Source organism: Carettochelys insculpta, chromosome 3 (assembly GCF_033958435.1).
Source record: "Carettochelys insculpta isolate YL-2023 chromosome 3, ASM3395843v1, whole genome shotgun sequence".
Classification (NCBI taxonomy): domain Eukaryota; kingdom Metazoa; phylum Chordata; order Testudines; family Carettochelyidae; genus Carettochelys; species Carettochelys insculpta.
The window spans coordinates 47,152,301-47,170,006 of NC_134139.1; the positions used below are offsets into that span (position 1 = coordinate 47,152,301).

The 17,706-nt window shown below is 45.3% G+C and overlaps 1 protein-coding gene across 1 annotated transcript in view; it reads left to right on the forward strand.

Moving 5' to 3' along the window:
- Window positions 1-17,706, forward strand: part of DNAH8 (dynein axonemal heavy chain 8) — a 548,480-nt gene that overhangs the window by 6,795 nt on the left and 523,979 nt on the right. Inside the window, exons 3-7 of the mRNA XM_074989796.1 lie at window positions 5,901-6,035; window positions 6,827-6,911; window positions 7,649-7,797; window positions 16,839-17,028; window positions 17,392-17,555. Of these exons, the coding sequence (XP_074845897.1) occupies window positions 5,901-6,035; window positions 6,827-6,911; window positions 7,649-7,797; window positions 16,839-17,028; window positions 17,392-17,555 (723 nt within the window). The remainder of the gene's footprint in view (window positions 1-5,900; window positions 6,036-6,826; window positions 6,912-7,648; window positions 7,798-16,838; window positions 17,029-17,391; window positions 17,556-17,706) is intronic.

Genomic DNA, 17,706 nt, shown 5'->3' on the forward strand with positions numbered 1-17,706 from the left:
CATGTGGAAGGACACCTTTCTGGAGCTCTGTGCCTGGCTTGTCCCTGCCTTCTGACTGTGGCCCACCATCCCCATGGAGAAATGGACCTCTGTTGCCCTCTGGAAGCTCACCACTCCCAACAGCTACCACTCCATCGGGAACCAATTTGGTTTGAGGAACCCACTGTCAGAGCCCTCCTCATTGAGGTAAGGCACTCTTGTACTGCAGGCCCTGCACAGAGTGGTGTGTGTGTCCTGCCCAAGAGGGACCCTCAGGGAATGGGGTCAGAGGTATGAAGGGGGAGAAGCCCTGTCTTGGGACGCTGTGCTGCTCCACTCTTACACAGGACTGCTGCTGGGGGAGTGGCCTCATGGGGGAGGCCTCAGGAGCTTGTGGGAAAGGGGATGGGAAGGTGAAGGGGAACCCCTGGAACCCAGGGGCCTCCTCCCTCAGTCCCTGTCATGTGTTTGGCCCCTCCCATTGCAGGTTGTGATGGCTATCAACATGCTCCTGCTGCAGAGGGCTATCTGTCTGGCAGACGTGAACATGGTGATGGCCGGATTCAATGCCCTGGGGTTCCCCAACTGCTTCTGGGCTCTCGACAGGACTCACATTCCCATCTGTGCTCTGGACCGCAGCATGGCAAACTACATCAACTGCAAGGAGTATTTCTCCATGCTGCAGGCCCTGGTTGACCACCATGGACGGTTCCTTGATGTTTATGTCTGGGGGCTGTGCCAGGCACGTGACGCGCAGGTGTTCTGCAACTCCAGGCTGTGCCAGAGGAAGGAGGCGGGCACCTTTGTCCTCTGCCAGGAGCTGGTGGTCAGGGATGTGCACATGCCACTGTGCATTGTGGGGATGCCACCTACCCAGGCATGCCCTGGCCTATGAAACCCTACACTGGGCAGCTGGATCCGAGTCAAGAACTGTTTAGTGCCCGATTCAACTGGGATGCAGGCCGAATGCGCCTTTGGCCACCTGAAGGCATGCTTCAGGTGCCTCCTCACCCACTTGGACATGGGGGAGCACAATGTCTCCCAAGTTGTGGTGGAATGTTGTGTCCTCCAGAATATTGGATGGGTAGGCAAAGGCCTTCATCCTGGGTTGGGGGGCAGACTGTGGCTGTGGCTACAAGCATCCATGCTCAGCTCCAATCTCCTAAACCCATTGGGATGGGCTGTGGATTTGGGAGGCCCCAGGGGAGAGCTTTTCCTGCGGCCCCCCAGTGACTCTCCCCAAGGCATCCCCAGCAGGGGCTTTGGACTCCCAGCCCTACCTTCTCGCCACCACAACCCCTCCCTTCACCCACTTACCCTTCCTGACCTCTTCAAAATAAAGAGGGACGTGGGGTGGTGGTCGAATAACTTTTTTACTTGAACAAAGAGAACAGGTTTGAAAATAAATGTAATAAAAACTATTTACATACAGTGCAAAACCAGTGAACTGTATACATTGGAGGGGGGTTGGAATGGGAGTGGGGGGACATCAAGCCGTGGAGGAGGTGTGAGGCCACGACCCCTTGGGGGACTGGGACCCCTGAGTGGCCTTAGCTTTGGGATCCCCTCCTGCTGTGGGTTTGGGGTCCCTGTCAGGGCAGGGCTGGGGCTGGTAGCATGGGGAGGTACAGAGGCAGTGGGGCGGTGCTGGGATCTGGTTTGCCAGGGGGACTGGGGAGGCCTGGGGAGCAAGGGGGTGGGAATTGTGGTGGGGAGGGGATGGGCCTCATCCATTAGCAAAAACTGAGGAAGGTTTGTGTGGGGGCAGGTGTGGCAGCTGCAGGTGACTGAACCAACAGGTCCCACCAGATGCTGTTGGTGCCATCAGGGTGGGACATCAGTTGGTCCCAGGCCCGTGACTGCTACGCCTGGTCCCACAACCGCCACTCCCAGTCACCCCAAAGATGCTGCTGGCCTCAGAACCTGTGTCTGGCTCTGGTGGGGATTTACAGGGGCCTCCTCCGCATTGTTGATGGGAGAGTTTGGTGGGGAGGTGTTGTCTGCCCCCAGGAGCTTGTGCATCTCCTTGTAGTAAGGGCAGATCGTGGGTCATGGGCCTGGGCGTAGCCTTGGCAGAGTTCTTTCACCTTCACCTGCACCTGCTCCATGGTGCAGGCAGCATGGCCCCATGCCTCCAGGGCGGTAGCCAACTGGGTGTATACAGAGGCTTTCCTCTGCTTTGCCAAGGGTTCAAGGAGGGTCTCTTCCTTCGCTCACATGCCCAACAGATTCTGGACCTTGGGCCCAGTCTAGGAGGGGACCTGACATTTTGTATTCTGGGTAGGCTCCTGGGACCCCACCAGTTGGTCCCTAGAGGGCCTTGGGGCCTTGCGTAGTGGCTGTTTGTCTGCCATCTTTTATCAGTCAGCTGTGAGGGCATAGGGACAAGCAGCTTGTGAAGAGAGTGGCTGTGAGGGCATAGGGACAAGCAGCCTGTAGCTCTAATGCTTCCACACTCTCAGCTTCCTGTCACAGTGTTTCCGGGTCTCCCTGCAGCTTTAAGACGGTCAGAGGCAGGGAACATAGAGCGCTAATTGCTGTGGACAGGGCGTCCCCCAGGGCAGCCACGCGGCACGCTGGAGGTCTTTTCTGTCGACAGAAGGTGCCCTGGAACATCCAGAGTGGCTTGCTGTTGACAGAGATACATTGAGAGAGGCATTCTGCCTCATGGGGGAAAGGCAGAATGCTGTCAACAAAAGTGCTGCATTCTATCAATTCTATCATCAGAGGGGTTTGGTAATGTGGACACTCCGCAGGTTTTTGTCGACAAAACTGTCTAGTGTAGACATAGCCTGGGACTTGCAGGTAGTCTACGGCATGCTGATGAGGATTAAGCAAGGCCTTATACTAAAGTAAAGATGGTGTAATGGACTGGCTCAGCCTTTACCCAGAGGTATGTCAATGAATGTTAGCCGATGGTCAGGTGAGATACCAACTGCGCTCTTGTTTTCGTCCGAGATTTCAACTGCTAGGGCAGAGCCCCACCGGTGACCAGGATTAGAGTAGCTGAAAAGCAGATGGGTTCTTTGTTTTGTATTCAGTTTGCACAGTAACAGGAGGAGTCAGGGTACCACTTAATCAATTACTTTGTTTATTTAACTAACGAGTTAAGCTCTTGTGGTTACAATGTTACTTTGTTTAACTAAAGAGTTAAGCTCTTGTGGCTACAGTGTTACAAGGTTTATACTTTGATTACAAATAGCTAGCATACACTTTAATTCATAGCTCTATACTTGTTAAATGCGTGCAAAAGCAAAAGGTAAAATACCTAGCAGGTCTTATTCTCAGCCCTGCGTTACCAACGTGGCTTGGCCAGTCTTCTCTCAATCCCTTGGGAAGAAGTCTTTTTCCTTTTTTTCTTGAGGAAATGGGTGTCCCCTGGGACCTCGGGAGACCATACCCCTCCTGTCCAGCAGGAAAGATAATTGGAGCTCAAACGGGGGGGGGTCTGCCAGACCCCTCTTTTCTACCTATTGGGTCACGTACACTTCTTCCTTGTTTTAAAAAGTGCCAATTGAATTAAACTGTCTGATGCTGGTTCTCACAGGGAGTTCAAGGGCTTAGTCCACACCGGCGAGGTAGAGAAAATTGAGGGCATTTGTTTCTTAATGGGCTGGAGATTTTCCTCCGTCTAGGACCAAGTGTGCAGGTGAATCAACTGATGGTAATTAGCCAAGGGCAGTCCGAGGCCCAGCTGTTTATTAGCCCATTGTTCTTATCAGCTTTGCTCCGGAGCATCAAAGACTGTGGCCAAGATAAGCACATCTGCGCTCTTGGGCATTCCAGGGCTGGGCTGTGTCTTTTAACCCTTTCGTGCTCTGAAGCACCTAGGGAAGGCAAGATGGAGTAGAGCAAAAGGTGGGGGGGTTCTGTTTGGCTGCAATGAAGATATTGGGCTGAGATGTTTTCCACAAAAGCACGCGTAGTGCAAATTGCATAGCTTATTTTGAGGTTAGGTCATTGTCTAGACGTAGCCTTATGATGTTTCATTCTTGCAACTTGGCCCTACACCTTCTTGCACGGCATACACTTGACTCAGTTTCCTTTTTTACCCAATAAAATAATTTTTTCAAATTATTCCTAGATAGGGTCTCACTTATACCAGAGAGCATAAGAGCCCTTTCAGTGACAAAATTATGAAAGACTATAGAAAACTTCATGTCAACTGCACATGTGCTGAATAATGTCTTCTCCCAATTTTTTCTAGCATACTTCACTGTTTCTGTGTTGCCTTCATCCTTTTCTATATATTGGCCGTGTCTACACGTGCCCCAAACTTCGAAATGGCCATGCAAATGGCCATTTTGAAGTTTACTAATGAAGCGCTGAAATGCATATTCAGCGCTTCATTAGCATGCGGGCAGCAGCGGCGCTTCAAAATTGATGTGCCTTGCCGCCGCGCGGCGCATCCAGACGGGGCTCCTTTTCGAAAGGGCCCCGCCTACTTCGAAGTCCCCTTATTCCCATGAGCTCATGGGAATAAGGGGACTTCGAAGAAGGTGGCGTCCTTTCGAAAAGGAGCCCCGTCTGGACGCGCCGTGCAGCGGCAAGGCGCGTCAATTTCGAAGCGCCGCTGCCGCCCGCATGCTAATGAAGCGCTGAATATGCATTTCAGCGCTTCATTAGTAAACTTCAAAATGGCCATTTGCATGGCCATTTCGAAGTTTGGGGCACGTGTAGACGTAGCCATTGTCTCTCTGTCTCTAAGACAGTGTCTTAACTAATGTGTCTGCCGTGGCCACCATCATATAAGCGCAGAACAAGCACAATCCTACCCAGCTGGTGTCTTTCTTTGCCTGTTACTTTTTAGTTTGCTGAGAAACAGTAATTGGAAATCTAGAGAAACAAGACCTAGTAGTTAGGCTGGACAGACCATAGCCATTAATTCATTTTTTAGACAGTAAGGCTGTGTCTACATGTGCTCCCTGCTTCAAAGGGAGCATGGTAATTAGGGTGTTGTGAGTTTATTAATGAAGTGCTGCAGTGCATATACAGCACTTCATTAAGCCAATTCCACCCTCCCGCATCAACTCTGAAGTGTTAAACTTTGAATTGCTGGCTCACATGTATCAACTGCTGACCCGCCGGTACTTCAAAGTGTCTGGGCAACTTTGAAGTCCCTGTACTCCTCAAAATTTTGAGGAGTAAAGGGACTTTGAAGTACCCTGGGCACTTTGAAGTACCGGCAGGTTAGCCGTGGCTACACGTGTGCCGGCACTTTGAAGGTTAACACTTAGGAGTTGCGGTGGGGTGGGGTGGGAGTGGGGAATTTGCTTAATGAGCTGCTGCATATGCACCGCTGCACTTCATTAATAAACTCCCAACACCCTACTTACCATGCTCCCTTCAAAGTAGGGAGCTAGTGTAGACAAGCCCTAAGTGTATAGGTGGTGAGACTGTTTGTGGTGAGACTTAATTGTAACTGTTATTTTTAAAGGAAAAATGTGGTACTGATGATTTAAAAATTCGATTTAAATAAAAATGCATTTTTAAAATTCATGAATTTTTGTCCATCCTGCACCCCAGGCGGGTGGTGGGACCACAGGTGGTGACCCTTAGCTGTCTGGGCTCCCCAGCTGGACTGCAGCTGCTGACTGGGCCAGGGATGTGGGGCCTTGAGGGGGAAGGAAGGGCAGGCCCCTGTTGAAAAGGGGATAGGCTAGGTCTGTTCACCTTCAAAAAGTTGGAAGGCCATGGCCCCCAAAATCCCCCTATTCCGGTATCACTGACTTCCAGTGACTGCACAAGCTGAGTAGTCTTCACTTCTTCCACTAACCTGTGAAAATATAGCTTATTTTTAAACAGTAATTAGGGGAGTTTCATCTAAATAGTAAACTTCAACCTTCAAGTTGTGGGTCAAGTTAACAGATAATTTTGTAAATAAAATGCAGTTTTTATTTCCCTTAAACTTTGTGTTTTAGGCGCGATATAGAGATGCACGGGAAGGTCGAAAAATGAAAATTGATGCTTCATATAGATACATATTTGAAGTCCTAGGGGACAAACTTGGTTTAGATCCAACAACTGTGGAAGAGATGATCTTGGATGGCCCTTCAGTAAGTCTAATTTAAATTTTTTTTTATTGTGAATGTAGCTATATATTAGTATCTAATTCATAAATAATTTTTTCTCTCTTTCCAGTCTAGGGGTGGATCTACACTTGCCCCCAACTTCGAAGGAGGCATGTTAATCATCGTGATGGGAGATTACTAATGAAGTGCTGCGGTGAATATACAACACTTCATTAGGTTAATTCTCTCCCGTCACAACTTTGAAGCGTCAGACTTTAAAGTGCTGGCATGCATGAAGCTGCGGGCACTTTGAAGTGCCTTTACTCTGTGCTTGGATGTTGCCGCAGGGGAGAATTAGCCTAATGAAGTGCTGCATATTCACTGCAGCACTTCATTAGTAATCTCCTGTCACCCTGATTACCATGCCCCCTTCAAAGTTGGGGGTAAGTGTAGACAAGCCCTGAGAGTTGTATGTATTATTGGCTAGTTGCTGTGGTGCTTTGGAAGTCATTCAATAAATAAAATAAATTAGTACTTGAAGATGATAATCATGGCATGATTTCTGTGAATATACTGCACATGCATGTGTTTGTGTGTGTCCAGGTTTCTTATGGAAGTTTGCTGAATTTCCAGCAATTGAAATTTGGAGATTGAAAAAGACTTGTGTGTCATGTTACTGAGTTCATCTTCCTGGAAGTGTTGGATGAAGTATTTGTTGCATCATCAGAACTTTGAACAGATCACTAATCAGACACTATTTGTTCTTTTTAAGACAAATATAAATATAGTAGTTTGATAGTGTTTGATTTACAGTAACCTACTTTTTGATTTAACAGTTACAGGCATTTGATGATTTTTTTGCTAAAAATGGAAGCAGAACTTTGAAATTCTTATATCAAGAAGGAGAAGCACCAGGAGTAGGTAAATGCTAGTAATTGTTAACAATATTTTTGTGGGGGGTGCATATTGTCCTGCCTGTTGTTAAGGTAAATCCTATTTTCAGTTGTTTATAACTGCCCAATTTCAACATTTCAGCCCAACTCGTCAATGCTGTGTATCTGCCTCAGTCTGAATTGCTTTGGAAATTATCAACAAATACAGTTCAGTTGTTTTTATAAATGAGGATGATGATATGTTTTCTGAGGATTGAAATTTGTATTTAGTCACTCATAGCTTCATAAATTGTTCATGAATTTGTTAGTTTTCACCATAGTGGAACCTGTTTAATGACATAATTTCACAGTTCCTTTCAACAAGTTATGTTTACATACACAAACACTATCTGGGTTTTACCTCACATTCACGAAAGGGAAAAATAAAATACTGAACTGTAACTCTTATTTCACTGTAGTAGTCTTAAATAATTAAAAATACAGTAAAAGCTGGGTTATCCAGAATTTGGATAACTGGCATGCTCAATTAACCAGCCCCTGCTCCGCCAGTGAACATCCAGCTGCCACGGTGGTTGCAGGGCTCGCAGCTGTGGGGGCTGACAGTTGCAGAGGGCTGGGAGTTGGCTGCCCAGCTGGTGGTGGCAGCAGCACCTCTGGTGAAGTGAGGCCACTGGCCTCACTCCAATATCTGGCATGTTTGATTATCCAACATGCCCATGAATAATAGGTCTTTTACTGTAGTAATGTGCTTAAATTTATTTTCAGAATGTGGTCGAACAATTCCAGGAGTTGTAAAAGGAACTAAAATTATGAGATTGTATTTAGACACTGCACCAGATAAGTTCAGAGGACTCTGTTTATTTTTCGTTCGTTACAGGAATGACATCCCTCTAAATGCAAAAAGTATACATGAGGTATTCTCATTTTTTTCCTGCTTATTTTATTTTAGTTTATGCAAAATAAATATTACAAAGTTAAGAAATTGCTAATGTTTTGCAAAGGTTCATATTGTTGCCACATTATAATTTTAGTCTTTCATATACATTTTCCTGACTGCTGAACTGAAGCGTATACTTCTTTGTGCCATTCTGTTGTTGGGGGACATTGCGCTGTTACAGTGTCCCAACAAAAGCTTCAGGTGGCACTGTACCTCAGGAATGTATTGTGTCTCTCAGAGATCAGCATTTAGGTGAGTACAGTTAATGAAACCTCCTTAAATGGATAGAGGGCAGCATTGTCCTTCCACCTATATTTTCCATCTCTTTCCCCTCTCTGCTTTATTTGAAGAGTTTAAAGCCACTAGAAGCCTTAGTGGAGTCACTGAAATCATTATTGTAGTCTATTGTATACCTCACACAATGTTCTTATGTACCAAACCTAATCTTGCCCTTAGTAATTCATGCAGAAGACATATTTGTGTTTTACAGTGATTTTAGTGATAAATGGATCTGATTTTTATTTACATTGATTTACTGCTCTGGCAGTATTAAGGGATCTTACTGTAAATGCGAATAAAGCACTGGTGCTGTATAAAATATAGGTTCTCCTTCCAGTGTTCCCCATGGGTGCTCCGTGTTGGTGTCAGCGTGTCCCTGCGCTGCAGACCGGAACATTTACAGAGCAGCGCTCCCTCCGTGTGTTGCAGGAGCAGCCAGTGACATCACTGGGCTGAGGAGAGAGCAATGGCACAGGCCTCCTCAGTTCCTTCTCTATTCTCCTTGTCTGTGGAAGGACTCAGAGGAGCTCTCACTTTTCTGACTGGAAAGTCAGAGATCTTTGTCTAGTCTCCCTCCTTTTTCCTTTATTTTTGTTATTTATTCAATTTTGATTCTTTTTCACCTCACGAAAAGAAAAAATTCTTTTAGTAAAGCAATGGTGGGGCAGCAGCTTTTTTTCCTCTCAGAAACAGATTCTGTCTTAAAGAGACAGTTACCCTTTTTTATCCATGCCTAATTCTACGAAGGACTGTGATACCCATGGAGGCACTATGACCTTATCAGATAGGCATGCCTGATGCCTAGAATGTTTGGGTGGATGCCATAGCATTTCTATGTGCCCCCCATTGCTAGGGTATGCTGGCAAGGGCATGGAGAGAACAGGTAGCACACCTAAAAGTGCTACTTCTGCAAAAGTCCTTCTCATCTAGTGGCACACCAAATGCTATGCAGGTGCAGCAAAAGCCCTGCAGAGGCTCTCATGCTGGGACAGCATCACCGGCTCACTCTCTGTCCTAGCTGTCAGCAGCTTTGCATTCTCCAGTGCCACTCATGTCAGGTGCTGCAGAACACATCTTGGAGAACTACTCTTATTGCACCAAAGTTAGTAACTTCTTCATTTTAACAGTTAGTATTCTCAGTTTTGGACCCAGGTATTATTTTGGGGAGGGGAAGAGGAATTTTATGAGGGGGAAAAGGAAATTTATGGGACGTTCTTCAAAAAATTGATGGTTTGAAACAGCTTCAAAATTTAGAGTGATAAAAATGAATTATAGTATAGACAGATCAATGTCAGAGTGCAGATGAAGTGTGAAGAAGCAGGCAATGGCACTGAATACATGTAGTTTATTACATCATTACATTACATACAAGACACCATCTTCAAGAATATTTTCCACACATCTATTGTGGTATTTCTCAAATCTTTTGAATGACAAATTGCATGAGTATAATCTATAACCTTTAAATTAACTGTTTCAGATACATTGACTCATTAGATAATGGCTTTGTGACTATGTATTTTGTTGGAGATGAATTCAGTAACATTAATAAGTATTCTCACTGTATTTGTATTTTATAAATATTCTCAACTTTTTAAAACTAAAGTTCTGAGAGTAGTCCACCTATGTGAGCTCCAGACTAGGTATGCTAGTGCCTACTGTGCCTTTAATTGTAAATTTCTCATAAGTGTCCAGATGGATCGCATACACATGCCAGTCAAACTTATGTCCCGTGCCATTGTTATATAACAATTTATGAGCAAACCATCCATAGTTACTTCTCAGTCTCCTTAGCCAGAGATGGAGCTCCATCAGTTGTTCTGTTGAGATTTCCTCAAGTTTGTTCTAATATAGTACTCTACTAGTTGTGATTCTTAGCATTAATAAATTAATTAATATTAGCTTTAGTGCCTAATTAAAAATAAATACAATTTTCTCATGTATATTTAGGAAGGTATTTGTAGATAAGACAGTTCTTGCCTACTGGGAGATAATGCCCCCTTCTCATGCTTTTAAATCTCTGTCATAGCAAGAGACAATCCCACTAAATAACAGTAACTCTTACTTTAACTGTTGACTTTGGGAATTGCATATGTCACAGAAGTATAATTTTTGTCCAATGATGAAATCCAGGGGCACCCCTTCCCCCCAAAAAAAGAACCAAAGCCAAAACCAACAGATAAAACTTTGTATGCTCCAGATAGACAGCTCTTTATGTCCAGTTTTTGACTCCAGCCAAAGAAACTTTTCTAGTTGTTGGACTCTGAACGTAGCTATGTCTCCATTATATCTGAGCTGCACTCCTGCAGGGCATATAAGAAGAAGTTGCAAGCCCTTTTCATGTTCTGGGCTCACCAGGTGAGAATGTTACTGGACACTGGTGGTAAAATATAATCGTGTAAATGACACTGTTTTGTTGACCATATACTGACATAACATAGGGATCAATTCTAAGCAATTGAGGAAGGACAGCTATTTGACAGAACCTCTCTGCAAGCCCTCCTTGATTCTGCTGATTCTGCCTAGCACTTTCCTTTTGATCTCTATTTGTCAGAGCTGGAGCTGAGTGGCAGGAGAGAGATCACTTGATCATTACCTGTTCAGTTCACTCCCTCTGGGGCACCTGCAATTGACCACTGTCAGCAAACAGGATAATTGTCTGGTTGAACCTTTGGTCTGACCCAGTATGGCCATTCTTATGTTTTTATAGTAATTCAAGGATTGCAACACTTGTGGTTGTGGTCTATCCATATTTGCCACAGCCTCCACCTCACCTCTAAATAAATGCTCTGCCCCTTTCCCCAGAGCCAAGCACCCCCAACCTTCCACAACTGAATGCCCATGATTCACCAGAGCTGCTGTCACTGGGGCCACAGGCTGTGCCAGGGCTGTGGCTACAGGAGCAGCCGCGTTGGGGCCAGGGCTGCAGGAGCAGTTGGAACAGCCATGCTGTGGCTGGAGGAGCAGCTGCAGCTGGGGCCAAAGAAATGGCTGAGGCTGGAGGAGCAGCCGTGGCTAGGACTATAGGAGCACCTGGGATCTCAGTTTAGTACTGAGAGGTTGATGGGGCACCATTTGAACCATTAGCAAGTTGTTCCCTACTATACTTTTTTCATAAGGGAGCATTTGTGGTGGTCCTAATTTTGACCAGAAAAGCATCAGAACTGAGAGCCCTTTTGTCGTAACCACCGTTCACTCTTTTCTTTAAAGATAATCATAGAATCATAGAATCACAGAACACTAGGACTGGAAGGGGCCTCGAGAGGCCATCGAGTCCAGTCCCCTGCCCTGACGGCAGGACCGACCATTATCTACACCATCCCTGATAGACATCTATCTAATCTGTTCTTAAATATCTCCAGCGAGGGAGATTCCACAACCTCCCTTGGCAACTTATTCCAGTACTTGACCACCCTGACAGTTAGGAACTTTTTCCTAATGTCCAACCTAAACTTCCCTTGCTGCAGCTTAAGTCCATTGCCTCTTGTTCTCTCCTCAGAGGCCAAGAAGAACAAGTTTTCTCCTTCCTCCTTAGGACACCCTTTAAGATATCTGAAAACCACTATCATGTCCCCCCTCAATCTTCTTTTTTCCAAACTAAACAAGCCCAATTCTTTCAGCCTTTCTTCATAAGTCATGTTCTCCAGACCTTTTATCATTCTAGTTGCTCTTCTCTGGACCTTCTCTAATTTCTCCACATCTTTCTTGAATTGGGATGCCCAGAACTGGACACAATATTCCAGCTGAGGCCTAACCAGCACAGAGTAGAGCGGTAGAATGATTTCTCGTGTCTTGTTCACAACACACCTGCTAATGCATCCCAGAATCATGTTTGCTTTTTTTGCAACAGCATCACACTGTTGACTCATATTTAACTTGTGATCTACTAGAACCCCTAGATCCCTTTCTGCTGTACTGCTTCCTAGACAGTCTTTTCCCATTCTGTATGTGTGAAACAGATTATTCCTTCCTAAGTGCAGCACCTTACATTTATCTTTCTTAAACTTCATCCTGTTTACTTCAGACCATTTCTCCAATTTATCTAGATCATTCTGAATTATGACCCTATCCTCCAAGGTGATTGCAACCCCTCCCAGCTTGGTATCATCTGCAAACTTAATAAGCGTACTTTCTATGCCAATATCCAAATCATTAATGAAGATATTGAACAGAACTGGTCCCAAAACAGACCCCTGCGGAACCCCACTTGTCATGCTTTTCCAGCAGGATTGAGCACCATTAACAACTACTCTCTGGGTGCGATTAGCCAGCCAGTTATGCACCCATCTTATTGCAGCCCCATTTAAGTTGGACTTGCCTAGTTTGTCGATAAGAATATTATGTGAGACCGTATCAAATGCTTTACTAAAGTCTAGGTATACCACATCCGCTGCTTCTCCCTTATCTACGAGTCTCGTTATTGTGTCAAAAAAAGCTATCAGGTTGGTTTGACATGATTTGTTTTTTACAAAACCATGCTGGCTGTTCCCTATCACTTTACTACCTTCCAAGTGCTTGCAGATGACTTCCTTAACTACCTGCTCCATTACCTTTCCTGGCACAGAAGTTAAGCTGACTGTCCTGTGATTTCCTGGGTTGTTTTTATTCCCCTTTTTGTAGATGGGCACTATATTTGCCCTCTTCCAGTCTTCTGGAATCTCTCCTGTCTCCCATGACTTTCCAAAAATGAGAGCTAATGGCTCAGCTACCTCTTCTATCAGCTCCTTGAGGATTCTAGGATGCATTTCATCAGGCCCTGGTGACTTGCAGACATCTAACATAAGGTCCAGCTCAGGTCCCACCCACATTCCTTCAAAAGGGATTGTTGCAATTTCATCTGGATTAAAACATTTTCCTGCCAGTATTTTATACCAAACAACAGTTAACCCCCAGGGAGGAAAAGTTACATTCCCTAGACATACGTAGAGCTCTGACCTTTTACATTAAGACAACATAACTTTCTTTTTCAGGGGTCTGATGGGTGCTCAGCTGTTAGGTGCATCAGCACCGCTGTTCCCGCTGGCCAAAGATTTGAGTGTAGCAGTGTCTGCCCTGCCCCTGGCTGCCTGAGCACATTGGGCACAGGCATGAGATGCCTGTGGCACTTACTGCACATGTGCAGGCAGCTGGCTTCTCAGTTCTTCTCCGATCACCGCTGGCTTTGGTCGCAAGAGCAGTTCCTCCCTCTGTCACCTGGAAAAAAAAATCAAAAGCAGAACAACTTATCTTTAAATAACAGATAAATACAAGAGAAGAAGACAATGAGGGAAAGCTGTGGACACGGCTTCTCCCAAGTGGCTCTGCTTCATAGCACAGCCATTCTCAGTTTCGCTTCTGGCCAGCTCACCTGGGCTACGTCTACACTAGCCCCAAACTTCGAAATGGCCATGCAAATGGCCATTTCGAAGTTTACTAATGAAGCACTGAAATGCATATTCAGCGCTTCATTAGCATGCGGGCGGCCGCGGCACTTTGAAATTGACGCGCCTTGCTGCCGCGCGTCTTGTCCCGACGGGGCTCCTTTTCGAAAGGACCCCGATGGGAATAAGGGGACTTCGAAGTAGGTGGGGTCCTTTCGAAAAGGAGCCCTGTTGGGACGAGACGCGCGGCAGCGAGGCGCGTCAATTTCGAAGTGCCACGGCCGCCCGTATGCTAATGAAGCGCTGAATATGCATTTCAGCGCTTCATTAGTAAACTTCGAAATGGCCATTTGCGTGGCTGTTTCGAAGTTTGGGGCTAGTGTAGACACGGCCCTGGTTTAAAAAAGTGCTCTGCTTGTGGCTTGTCTATTTCAGTTTCTGATGGCCACTCTATCTGCATACCTTGTCTGGGTGAGCACAACAACACAGAGGGCTGCACACACTGTAGGAAATTGGCAAAGCAGTCCATGAGAGTGAGACAACAGTAGCTCCATGTCTGTCAGATGGAGCAGGCTCTCACACTTATGAACCACAATGACACCCCCCTCAGGTATAGCCCACGGGGGTTGGGACTACTAACAGGGCTTTGACTGTGACAAGCCCTAGAGACAAGGGGAAATCTCCTGGAGTGAAAAAGAGGTCTTACACTTCCTGGGGGACTGTCTCCCTGAGGTGAAATTGACTAGCTCCAGCACTGTACTGCTGCCCTTCCTGCTTCTAAGAGGGAAGCCTGGAGTGCTCTGCCCAAAAGGCGACAAAAGGAGAGAGCTCACCCTTCCTCAAACAAGACAGTGCGGACCTTTGATACAGCCACTGTCCTAGCACTGCAGAACAAGCTGGCAAAGAAAAAAGCAAACACCAGCTACTGCAAACAGTGCACTGGTGCTAGCAGCTGCTAGCAGTGATAAGCTGGCACTGGCAAAACAAGCAAAAGTGCTTAGTGAGGTTACAGCTGCTTCTGTGCACTTAGAAACCGGCAGCACAGGGGACCCTGGTACCGATGCCTCCTCTGCCATTTATGCTGCAATATACCACTGCAGGGGAGCTCTCTGTCACCTTGGTATCAGGCACCCCCTGCTTAGTAAAGGCTCTTTACGTAGCTCAAGGCTTTTGCATTCACTCATGCTGGCTTCTGATTCAGCAAGGTCCTCTGTTTCAGATGATGACATTTCTTAGAGAACAGTGGGGAAATCTTCATCCAAGCCAGTACAAGTACAACAGTGGTAACAGCAATGGATGCACCCACCAATGCCACCCAGCTGGCCTTACTGGGATCTGTGGGTAGCTTTTTGACACTAGCCCCTTCCCCAGCCATTACCTTAACCTCTACTGATGAACAGATTCTGACCTGCTAGTATCCAGTTACTGGACAGGTCAGAGTTTACCAATGATAGGGACAGAGCCATGCATACCCTCGACATCCATTGGGCCTTGGCCTTCTACCTGTGCAGCCATTTTGGAAGACAACCTGACTCTTCATCTCAGCTGAAAGGTCCCATGTCATATCTATCCCCAAACAGAGGCTGTCCAAATGGATCTTGGGCTGTATAAGACTTGCCTACAATAAGTTTAACAAAATACCTCTGGTGGGCATTCATGCTCATTCCGCATGTGCATTGGCTACCTCTAGAACCTATCTTATGGTGTGTCAATTGAGGACATTTGCAGACCAGCGATGTGGGCGTCTACTCACACATTCACTCAGCATTATGCTATACAAACCTATGCTGATTCACTGACTGCATTCAGCCAATCTGTTTTACCAGCTGATGTACACCATCCGATGGACACACCTCCAAACAATGGCACTGCTTTGTAGTCATCTAAAGGTGGAGCACCACAGGGACCCTTGAAGGAGAGAAGTTGCTCACCCTGTGCAGTATCTGGAGTTCTTCAAATGTCCCCAGAGATGCTCCAACTGTCATCCTCCTTCCCTCTGCTTCGGATTCCTTCTTTTGGTTCTGGATCAGAGAAGAACTGAGGAGCTGGCTGCCCGTGCATGCGCAGTAAGTGCCACAGGCTTCTTGTGCCTGTGCCCTACCCACACAGGCAGTCTGTGGGAGTGGGGGAAGGGACACTGCTACACACAAATCTTCGGCCAGTGGGTGCAGTGGTGCTGATGCCCCTAAAGGTGAAGCACCCACAGAGACACCATCTCGAAGAACTCCAGTTACTGCATAGGGGACTCTCCATTCTGCAGATCAGTTCAATTATTTGTGTCAGTTGCAGACAGAATTAAGGGTCAGCTGGTGTCTGGCCAGTGCATCCTGTCATAGATCACATTGACTATGGTTACACTCGTGAGTTTTGTTGACAAAACTGGTGGTACATTCGTACACAAAATGCATTTTGTCAACAAAACTCAGCACTTTGCTGGAAGCGTTTTGTGTTTCATCCATGAGGCAGAACTCTGCTGTCAACAGATTCTATCAACAAAAAAGCTGTGTGGATGCTCTGGGGGTCCTTTGGGACCAGACAGGTGATCCAGGACAATGGGGAGCCCTGTCTGCAGTGCTTCCAGGTGCCTGTTTTGTCGAGAGAGCAGCTGGGGAGTCTGGTTGTTCTGTCAACAGCGGAGTGGTCTTCCAATTGGCTTTTGTGTGTGCCCGCATTCTGCTGACAGAAGTTTTGTCAGGAAATCTCTTCCAACAGTGCCTTCTGTCGACAGATTGCTGTAGTGTAACCATAACCATCCTGTATTCAAGAGTGCTACAAATTTGCAGGTGTTTCTTCTCTGCCAGTTACAGCACATTTCACTAGAGTGCAGGAACCCTTCACAGCTTTTTTGACCCAAATTCCTGCTCATGAAATCTGCAGAGCTGCTATGTGGTTTTTAATTCATGCAGTGCACATACAATGCACATGAATAAGCACTCAAGAAGCAAAGATGGCTAACAATGGCATGGGGGATGAGGCTGACTAACATGAATATGTGGGCTGAGCAGACATGGTAAAGAGAAATTTCTGAAAAAAGGCGCATGGAGCATAAGCAAATGTGGAGCGGAGCATGCATAGAGACACACATCTTAAAGAAGCACAGTTAATGCACAGTGTAAGTAGCCATTTCTTTTTATACTCAAACATAAAAAGAGTCAGTGGGTCTGCCCCACAAAAGCTCATCACCTAATTATTTTGTTAGTTTTTAAAGTGCTACATGACTACTTTTTTGTTTTGTGAAGATACAGACTAACACGGCTACCTCTCTGTGTACACAGAAAATGTAATGGCTCTGTATGGCAGATTTTTATGTTCTAAAAATGGGGCCATGTTTTCAGTATAATGAATTGCATTGCTAATAATTATTCTGTTTCATTTACAGGATATATATTTTTGTGTATTGGATGCAACTGAAGGACTCTTGTGTGGTACTAGGAATATGCTAGCAAATATTTTTCTACCAGCTATCCTTGCAACAAATAATTGGGGTGCTTTAAGTCAAACCACACAGGGAACAATTGAAAAACAGAGCTTCATAGAAACCATTAATAGATATCTTTCATTTTTAGATGGTAAGAATCAGATTGAATAAACAATCACTCCACTTAAAAATACTTTCTGAAATCTATAGAGTTGTTATAAATGTGGGAAAATGTTTATTTAATTATACAAGGAAGAAAAAAATGATAAAGCTTGTGTAAAAATCAAATTCATTTGGATTTATTACATTCTTGATGAACTTCAGATTTAGTGATACGAAATTTGTAATGCAGAGGTTTAATAAGATTCCAATCCCCCACCCCTCTTCCTATGATCTTTTGTATGTGAGTCAGTTGCAAGACTTTGGCTTATATTCCCACAGTGAAGTGGTTCACATGGGCACATACAACTACTAGAGTCTAAATATGGTCTGTATTTTAATTGCTTTATTTTAGGTGCAAGAGTAAGTATTGACGGAACTGTTGAGTTAAAAAAGATAGATTACATTGACTTCTCTAAACTTCAGTCCTTTGAGGAAGTGACAGCAGCAGCTGCTAATTCTGATACAGTTCATCAACTAGAGGAAGTGCTTATGATATGGTATAAACAGATTGAACAAGTAAGTTGTCTTAAAATTTATATCGTCTGATATATAATTAAGGATGTATTTAGAGTTCATTTGGGCTAAGTGCTATATAGGCACTTGCTATCTTTGTCACAATCTAATTAGAAACCAGAGTTTCTAAATAGTGAGTATAACAGCAGGAAGG